This window comes from Sciurus carolinensis, chromosome 14 (genome assembly GCF_902686445.1).
Source record: "Sciurus carolinensis chromosome 14, mSciCar1.2, whole genome shotgun sequence".
NCBI lineage: Eukaryota > Metazoa > Chordata > Mammalia > Rodentia > Sciuridae > Sciurus > Sciurus carolinensis.
Window position 1 is genome coordinate 77,634,306 of NC_062226.1, and position 9,976 is coordinate 77,644,281.

The 9,976-nt window shown below is 52.8% G+C and overlaps 1 protein-coding gene across 1 annotated transcript; it reads left to right on the forward strand.

The window, feature by feature from the left end:
* The first annotated feature begins 3,717 nt into the window (after window positions 1-3,717).
* Window positions 3,718-5,013, forward strand: Foxb2 (forkhead box B2). The gene has a single exon (XM_047523843.1). The coding sequence runs from the start codon at window positions 3,718-3,720 to the stop codon at window positions 5,011-5,013; it is 1,296 nt and encodes a 431-aa protein (XP_047379799.1).
* Window positions 5,014-9,976: the final 4,963 nt, after the last annotated feature.

The window sequence follows — 9,976 nt, forward strand, 5'->3', positions numbered from 1 at the left end:
AAATACGCCTGAGATAATTACACCAAGCCTGGGGCAATGATTTGCCTGCCAGCGTCTTCAGCGCCAGCCAATATTTGGATAGTGTATTAGTTGTTTAAAAAAAAAAAAAATACACGCGGAAACTTAAGCCCGACTGGTTGGTGCCGAGCTGGTTACACGATCTGTTTTTCTTGAACTGGGGTCTGCGGGCAGCTGGAGCGCGCACGTACCGGCCCCCGCTGGTGCTGCTGCGCGCCTGCAAAACTTGCCGGAATTAAATCAACCTCTGGGGAAGGAGGGGGAAGAGAAGGAGAGCTCACCCCACCGCAGCGGTCCAAGCTCTGCGGCGGGAATCCCCCAGGATTCACCGCGGCGGCGGCTGCGGCGGCGGGCCCTTGTCCAAAATGATTGTGCGCCTGGGGTTCCAGGCCCACTCCCTTGCCTGCTCTGTGATGGGGGAGTACTTTCTACCCTTACCAAGTACATCGTGATGCGGAAGCGTGAGACTTGGGGCGCGATGCTGGACCGTAGCGTCTCTATTTTTGGCCAAGTTGCACCCAACACGCCAGAGTAACACAGCTCTGGCCCAGTGGTTTGCGTCCCTAGACCCCAACCTGAGGTGATGGCGGCGGTTCGCCAACTGTACCGAGCTTACCTAGTGAGTACCTGGGTTTAGGGTTCAGGGTTCTGCCTTTAAGTATTGCCTCGCGCGCCCTTGAAGGGCCCTTCCCTTCCTTCGTTCCCCGGTTATCCTGCGCCCTCTTGCCTAAGGGGAACGTCCCCTCAGCTGCTCCAAAAAAGAGGCGCTGTAGTTTCAAGATGCCCTCGAGAAACATCATCAGAAGATCGCCTTGCTTGCACTGCATGTAGAATTGGTACTGAGTCATTACGCGCTTGGGGCGCGGGGCTGCCGGAAGCGTCCTTACAGAGGCCAGGAGATCCCAGCCTCCTGGGTAGGACAGGACTTTTTTTGCAGCGCCTGAGTCAAGGGAGAAGCGGCGACTCGGTTCCAGCGGGCTCTGACTGTTACTCCCACTGTGGGCATCTTTGGAATTCCTCTGTGGCTTTGAGAGGACAGGAGAACATGCCTGCTCGGCTCCTTAAACTCTCATTGAATCAAAAATCCCGCACAAACTTCTTTGGCGGGAGGAACGTTGCTGGTGTGGAGTAACAGCGAATGCACTCTCCTTTTCTTTCTTAGGCTAGGCCAAGAGGCTGCTTTTTCCTCCCGGACCCTCTTGCACCCTTCACCTTAACACTATTCACTATTCCATGATGTCCGCTGACCTAAAACAAATTGGCCAAACCCTACTTGCCAGAAAACTACCTCTTGGCTAAAGATAGAAATCATGAGTCAGTCCCGCTCACCGCATTCCTAAGATCTGCTAAGCTACCCGACCGACAAACACATTCCCATAGTGCAGCTCACCAAAAGCCAGAAGCTGAAAACACCCGACCTGGTTTCACCAAAACTGAGGGTTGGAGCCAGCCTCTCAAGCCGCTAGGCTGACGGCCTTCTGCCTTTGGTTTTAGGCAGGGAAAAGAAGAAATTAAAAACCATCCAGCGAGCCATCTTTTCTAACTGCTTTTTCCTTCTCAAATCACGGAACTGAAAAAAGAACCTGAAAATTTCCAACTTCGGACATCTCATTACGCAAATAATGAAAGTGAAGCTCAGGGATAGTACAGAATATATTTGTTTCTAAACTCTGCTTTCCCTCATAGCCTAAGGGCAAACGTACCCTAACTTTTGCCTTTAGGTCCTTCCTGCAAGTAGCTGTCATTTGCTGCTGAGTGAGCGAATGACTGCGCAGCAGGAAACTGTAAGCAGCGGGACCTCAGGTTCTGGCTTATCCACCTTTCCCTCATGGTTCACACCTGGGTTCTGTGGATTGCTAATTTTGGCTTCCTGTTTAATTTTCATTATCTCCCTTTCCTTCCACGTGCTAAGAATAATGCAGACTTCCTTCTGCTCACCGAGGTGATGGGACCCCTGAGTTCTCAACTCCTCTTTCTATCCCAGCTCATACCCCTTGAGAAACCTCACCCTGTCGGATCCACCCGTTTCAGGGAAGTGTTGGCGGAGCCTCCATCCTCCAGAGCTATCCTAATTTTCTGGTTACTGTCGGTCTTATCCTCTATACAGCGGTCCTGGAGCGCAAAGAGCTGTCTGGTGCCTCCCTGTACCTGGCACAAATTACTGGACCTGACATGCACACATAACGCACAATAAAAGAGTGATGAACTTTGCGTTTGTCGGAAATGCCCCTAACCTCTCCTTCCTGTTAACTTTTCCCTCCAACCCTCCAGACATCTGGGCGTCTCTCAAAAAAGAGACCTTGAGGACGTAGTGCTCTAGCATACAGAGAAGCTCAGAGCGGATAGATAGAATGGTAAAGGGAAGTAGGCATGAAGAAGAGAAGAGGAGCGAGTAAGCCGTGTCCAGTACCCCCCTACCGGAGCCCCCGCCCATGCTACGCGTCCTAGCCCGAGTGTAGCGCCACAGCCGGGACTGCACCCGGCCCTGTATCCCCTCCCAGCGGACAATCTGCGCTCCCCGCCCCACTGGGCTGGGGCTGGAGCTGCCGAGTGGGTGGTGAACGCAAGGGTGGGGGTTTCGAATGAAGGTACAGGAGGGGGCGGGGGCGAGGCTCTGCTCCTTCTTGCCCCTTCTTCAGCTAGAGATGCGGCGGTGGCGGCGGCGGCGGCGGAGTCCCTCAGCCTCGGTCATGTGATAGTCTCCAAGCGCGAGCTGCAGGGGTCTCGGCGTCTTGGGGACCATTACAAAACGCAGCCAGGAGAGCGCGTCGCCGCCACAGCCGCCTCCTCTTCTCCTCAAGACCCGCCCGGGAGAGGAGCGGCGGCGGCAGCAGCAGCGCGGACCGCTGAGCCGGCCCGGGCCAGCCAGGCACTCGCCTGTCCTTCGCAGGCGTCCCCTCTAGCCTGCGGTTCTCGCCTAGGTCCTGCACCCGGGCTCCTCTGCAGAGCCTGCAGGCGCCGCTGCTGTAGAAACCACCAAACTTTTTACCCGGAGCGACCGCCTAAGGATCGGTGCTTCCTCCATCCTCGGCTCTGCTGCGAATCTCCAGAGAAGTGGGGAGGGCCACAAGCCGCCATAAGAGGTGCTTCTCTCTCCTTATCCAACCTCTGCCCTCCAGGGAAACGAGAACTCCAGGGTGGACTAAGCACTGGGCCAAAGGGTTGCGCCCAGGACGCTGGAAATCTCACCACCACTGGCTTCCAAGTCATCTAATGCAAACTAGGGTTTAAAGAGCTACAGTCCCCACTGTCCAGTCCTTCCAGCCAATTTGGCGTGGGCTTCTTTGGACCCAGAAAAGGCAAAGAAGAGGCCACAAAGAAAAACGGCCCCTCGACGCTCGCTCCTCCGCTTCCTGCTCCCGCGTTCATTCTCTGGTCACCCAGGGGAATACGCAGAGAAGGCGACTGTAAAGCTGGCGCGCCCCGCCCAGGACTGTGTGCGCCTGTCGGCGACCGTCGGGACCAGAAGTTCCGAGTGTCCTAAAACTGAATTGGCCCGAAAGGTCAAGCGCGGGGACCCGAGGCTATTCCCAGAAGGCGGGGAAGAGAAGCTGAGCCTGCCTGAAGGGCAAGAGGAAGGGGTGGCTGGGCTGGACCCGGGGAGTGGGAGTTAGTGAGGGCATCCAGGCCCCGGGAGCGGGGTACAGAGCCGCTCTGCGGCCCACTTCGGGCCGGAGGGTGGTGGAGGAGCCGGGGGCGATGCCGCGGCCGGGAAAGAGTTCGTACAGCGACCAAAAGCCACCCTATTCGTACATCTCGCTGACCGCCATGGCCATTCAGCACTCCGCGGAGAAGATGCTGCCGCTGAGCGACATTTACAAGTTCATCATGGAGCGCTTCCCTTACTACCGCGAGCACACTCAGCGCTGGCAGAACAGCTTGCGCCACAACCTCTCCTTCAACGACTGCTTCATCAAGATCCCGAGGCGGCCGGACCAGCCGGGTAAGGGTAGCTTCTGGGCACTGCACCCCGACTGCGGCGACATGTTTGAGAACGGCAGCTTCCTGCGGCGCCGCAAGCGCTTCAAGGTGCTGCGCGCGGACCATGCTCACCTGCATGCTGGAAGCTCCAAGGGCACGCCAGGCGCGGGGCCCGCAGGTCACCTGCATCCCCACCATCCCCACCACCCGCACCACCACCATCACCATCATCACGCTGCCACACACCACCACCATCACCACCACCCGCCCCAGCCGCCTCCACCCCCGCCCCCGCCGCACATGGTGCACTATTTCCACCAGCAGCCGCCTCCTGTTCCACAGCCTCCACCGCACCTCCCGTCGCAGGCCCCGCAGCAGCCTCCCCAGCAGTCGCAGCCTCAACAGCCGTCTCATCCTGGTAAGATGCAGGAGGCGGCTGCCGTGGCGGCGGCAGCGGCGGCGGCGGCGGCCGCGGCAGTGGGCAGCGTGGGGCGACTGTCTCAGTTCCCACCCTACGGGCTGGGCTCGGCAGCGGCCGCAGCAGCTGCCGCTGCCGCATCCACAACAGGCTTCAAGCACCCGTTCGCCATCGAGAACATCATCGGCCGGGACTACAAGGGTGTGCTACAGGCTGGCGGGATACCCTTAGCGTCAGTCATGCACCACCTGGGCTACCCAGTGCCAGGTCAGCTCGGCAACGTCGTGAGCTCGGTGTGGCCTCACGTTGGCGTCATGGATTCGGTAGCCGCGGCCGCCGCAGCGGCTGCCGCAGCCGGAGTCCCGGTAGGCCCAGAGTACGGGGCATTCGGGGTGCCAGTCAAGGCCCTGTGCCACTCGGCAAGTCAGAGCCTGCCGGCTGTGCCGGTGCCCATCAAGCCTACGCCTGCGCTACCACCCGTGACCGCTCTGCCACCGGCGCTCACTGTCCCGGCGGCTTCACAGCAGCCGCAAACGCCAACCGCTGTGTGCTCTGCCGCCGCAGCCTCGCCCGCAGCCTCTTTACTGGAGCCCACGGCACCGAGCGCGGCGGAGAGCAAGGGCGGTTCCCTGCACTCTGTTTTGGTGCACTCCTAAGGGACCCGTCGGGCTAGGGGGAAACAAACTCGAGAAGAGACGCCCGGCGAGGGGCTGCACCAACCGCCCGGGCTCCTTAGGGCGCCCTTAGAGTCCTGGCAGAGCTGGCAAGTTGGAGCCTTTGCGCTAAAGGAAGTATTTAAACCGACGAACAAATCCGAAAAGTGGATTGTCCAGTGGTCTGAATAAACTTAACCTCCTGGTGTCTGTGTTTATACTATGTTGTACAATCAGATTAATGAAAGTCAATTTTCAGGTAAGAGTTTCTATTGTAATTATTATAATCAATAAGTTATGGGGGGAGGGGGCAAAGGAGGTTGGGGGAGCCTCATTCACTGGCACATTGGAAATGGACATCGACCCTTATTTCCGGGAGCAGAAACTGACTGTACTAAATCTCGCGGAGAAACCCAACAGAGTGACACTGAAACGGATTTCAGCGACCAAGTTTCTTTCATCCCTTGGCAGCCGCCTCTCGTGAATATTCAGGACACAACTGCCATCCACGAAGGCAATCTCGGTTCAGTTGAGAAGGAAAAAAGGGTACGTTAGATACCGGGATTTTGTTTGTTTGTTTGTTTGTTGCAGATCTGCTAAATGAGCGAGAACACGGCGTCAAGAATAAAGTAGCTTTGAGTGGGGCGGGGGCACTGGGAGCCTTCACGAAAGGTCTTTGGGAAGAAGCTGAGTTTCTTGGCTCTGACCCGGGGGTCGAGAAGGATAGCAGGAATCACTAAAGCAATTAGTTTGCACAAAAAAAGATTGGCAGCGGCTTAAAGAGCAAAACCCCAGATTCCAAAAGTAAAGTTCGGGAAACACAACCAAAGAGAGACAATACAAGCGACTTTCCACCTACAACTCGTTTGTATATCAATCAGAGGAGAGATCATTATGGAGCCCAAGAATACAGTGAATTCCCACGACCTGTTATATCTGGAATCTTAAAGGAAAAAATGACTTCTCTCACGAGATTTTGTTCCCTTGACTCATTAATGCAAGAAAAACTTATCGCATCACCCAATAGTGTTGCTTTTAAGGCTTGCAAGAGTGGTGGGGGCTGTTCCCTTCAGGCCTTCTTGGACAGAAGCTGAGTCTGACCCCATCACTTTTGCACGCTGCAGCAATTTGGAGTTATTCCCTATGCTATTTGGGCGCTTATGTCTTTCAGGCAAATTCTTCAGTTTCAGTTTGTTAATGGAGAAGAAACTTGCCTTGTCGCTGTGGCCCTACCCCCTATTTTGAGTCCCAGGAATAGCACTTTACTTGCAACAAACTCTTAGGAACCAAGTGGAGAGGAGTGGGGAGGCTTTGCTCTTTGGCTCTAATCACCTCTGGCTTGTGTCCGCGCCGCACTGGAGTTGTGACTTTACTTGGTTCCTGTCTGCTGGTGTTGTACGCGGTGTTCTCCATTAAAATTTCTCTCTGGACATTCGGTGCGGGTGTGAAGGTGTTTGTCTTCTCAAGAGACGAAGCCTTAGTTTGAGTGTCCATTCCCCTTTTATTAAAAATTCTTTCCTTCCCCTTTATTTCTTAACTTCAGAACTTCAAAGGAGTTCACAGGCGAGTCACCAGTGGGGACAGATTTCCTCCCTTGCTCCTAGTGCTCCCTTCATCCGTTGGCTCAATTATCTTTATCTGTTTTCATAACGCTAGTTTCCTAATTGAGTTTCATTAAGTATACCTCAATTCTAGAGACTGAACTAGGAAAAACCCGTAACTAGTTGTTTTTTCCTATCACCACCACCCGCCTCCTTTTCGTAAGATCCTCAAGGGCAGGCCAAGTCTAGTGACTCAATGCCAGTGGGGCAGGTGCCCAATGGCACCCCTTTAAGTCTGCGGGGCTGTTCCGGGGCAGTGAGACTGACGTCGGGACGCTGCCACTGTCACTGCTGCCGACATTAATGAGGTGCGCAGGATTCTCCACAACGTACTGAAAGACCTGTTGAGCGCGGGTGCCGTAACCCGTGCTCGGCTAGCCGGGCATCCGGGGGTGACCGCAACCTGAAACCCAGGCCACTGAGTGAGAGCCGGCGGCCCCGCAGGGAGCGCTAGCGACCCGGGACCCTAGTGCGGCAGCCGCAGCTTCGCTACGCGGGGAGTGGGCGAGCAGGCGGCCGCGTGCGAGTGACCCCCTTGGGGCCCCAATGCTGCAGCTAGGTCTCCGTCTCTACCCTTAGCCAAACGTGCCCTTTGAACCAGCTTCCCCTCTGCCAGCCACGCCCAAGGAAAGTCTTCTCTGACCTTTCTTCAGAATAAAATAAAAAGCCCAAAAGGTGACCTTTGCCACAGTAACATGACTGGGGAGATTTGGGTTACATCTCAAAAACAGGTGTTTGCATGCATCCCTCCTTTACAAGTCTCATTACAGCGTGCCAACTAAGTTTTGACCTCTCTTGGGAGTCATGTCACAGGTCACTGATTCCTTGGGAGCTCAAACACTTCAGGAGTATATTTTATTTTTTCCTGCTTGGGATTCTGCAAGGTCTCCTGCAGGGTTTTTCTCTCCACTAGTCTGAGGCTGTTGAAAGACGAAAGTCAGGGGAAGACACTGACATTGGGGCCATAGATTTGGGGAGACATGAGAGTTTGGCTTCTGTCATCTTCCAGTGAGTTGGTGCCTTAAGTCCTAAACCAGAACCCTAGTTTAGGGGCAGCGAGACGCTCGATGGGAAGGAGTCGCTGGATCCCAGGAGTTTCTTCACCGCGGATCCCCTCTTTCTTTCCCACCTCCGATCCAGTGTGCTTTTGAGCGGCACCCAGGCTCTCACTTCCAAGGGAGAGGCTTTGCCCAAAGTGTGGGTGGGCGCCCCAGAAAATGGCCCAAGCTCCAAGAGAGAAGAGCCTGTGAGACTCCACCCGGGAAAAGGTTGAGTAATGGGTGCTAGTGCTTTTCTAGGACCCTCTGACACCCATTCCCTGCTGTGGAGCCCTCCCGACCTCAGAGGGGTGGACACGTTTTGTTTTGTTTTTATAATAAGGAGAAAAAGAAAGGAGACCGGAAGATAAAGGGAGCTTAGAGATCGTTCAGGTTTTCATTCAGGAGGGAACTCTGGTACCCAGAGGACGATATGCAGAAAGTGGAGACAAGAGAACCTCCAGGTAATTCATGTAAATAAAGGAAGAGGGAGGGGCCTTTCTCTAAAGCTGTGATCTCAAGGGAGGCCCAAATTAAAGCGCTCTACCTCCCTGAAGACCTCTCTTAACTAAGATGGGGTCTATTAAGTCATAAGTCTATTGTGAGGAGATTCGTTCCACAAGCACCTCCTGCCCGTGTTACCAGACTCAAACCCAGGCAGGAACAGTCTGAACAGACCTCTGGAATACTAGGACTGGGAGAATTTCATGTCCTGGCTCACTGCTTCTCACCATGATTATTATTTTTTTTTTAAAAAAACCCAAGTGCCAAAAAAACCCAATCGCTCAAAAACATTGGAACCAGACTCCTGTGCTTATTTTAAACGTGTTATTAGGAGGTTAAGTGATTAATAAAGTATTGCCCTGGCGACAAAGTTTATGGAAAACCTCTAAAACTGGCATAAGAAGAATAAGTTAATAGCAATACTTTGCTAATACTCTCAACTGGGTATATGTTCCCATCTGATCTTACAGGTATTTACCCTCTAGTTGCAGGTTAGAATGGTAATTCTGGACATAAGTAAGATAGAAGTAAAACAGGTATAAATTTATGACCATCTCAGTTCACAAGTACAATAAAAATCACTTTTGACAGGCAAGGTGCTGATGGAACTAACTGGCAGTAATGCTCTTGATTGCCAGGGTAATAGAGAAGTTTGTAGTTGCCTAATGTGGTAGTGTAATCCCAGTTACTGGAAAGCTGAGGCAGGAGGATAGAAAGTTCCAGGCCAGTCTGAGCAACTTAGTGAGACCATGTCTCAACAACAATAACAAAAATATGTAAAGGGCTAGGAGTGTAGCTCAGTGGTAGAGCACTTGCCTAGCATGTACAAGGCCCCAGGGTTCAATTCCCAGTATTGATTGGTTGATAAATACATTTTTTGGAATATAGTTATTTAATCCATATCCCACTCAACTGAGTGAACAGAACAAGTGAGAAATATAGGATATGCCATAAAGAGGGAGGGAGGCCTTAGTGTAGATGTCCTTAAAATAAAAGTAGAAGGAAAACAACTTGGAATGATCTACTTGATTTCATTTCCCTGGGAAATTAGGAAGAGTTAAGGGCTGAGGGAGGACAAAACTACATTAGCTGTGGTGGCAAGAACAGGCCCTCCTCCAAGGGCCAGAATTGGCACAGTTGGCATCTGGCACTTAGGAAGCCTGTCAGCCAGGCTGGCTTGTGGTCAATTATCTCCTTAAGTAGACTGGCATCAGTCCAGCCAGGGAGGAGGACTAGTTACATTCATAGGAATCAGAGCCAGTTAGCTGGAAGTGGCACTGCTGAATTCCAAGCATCTTTGTGTTGGGGGTTGGAAGGTTTGATCAACACGTATCCTCCTGGGACTCAAAGGTGACATTTGCCTGCTTGGCACTAGTACAGGAATTCAGAGAGTATGAAAATAGGATGACTTAGGAGATGAAACATGGATCATCAAAGGGACCAATTTCGCTTAAGTTCCATTCACCTGAAAAAATTGTCATTTCTGATACACACAAAATAATACAGAGATACTCGTAAGTTGCAGCAAGGTCAGAATCCTTCACTGGATAAGAATTCTGGTTTCTCACTGTATCTATGAAATGGCAAGACAGGATAGTTTTGGGGTAGGCATATTCTTATTTAGGTGATATGGCATTAGTGATAACAAGAACATGTGTCTACAATTCTGCATGGGAGTCCAGGGGCAGATGAGGGTTGGCACTGAGCATGGGAAAACAAGGAATTAGTTATAAAAATCAGGGATAACCTTTTGTGGGTTCAAAGGCAGAATGGGGATCCAAGTGCAGATAAGAAGTCCTTGAATTTAGTTTCTTCAAATCCAAC

Excerpts from the sequence above, each read along its gene's own strand:
- Foxb2 (XM_047523843.1), top strand. The coding sequence starts at position 3,718 with ATGCCGCGGCCGGGAAAGAGTTCGTACAGCGACCAAAAGCCACCCTAT.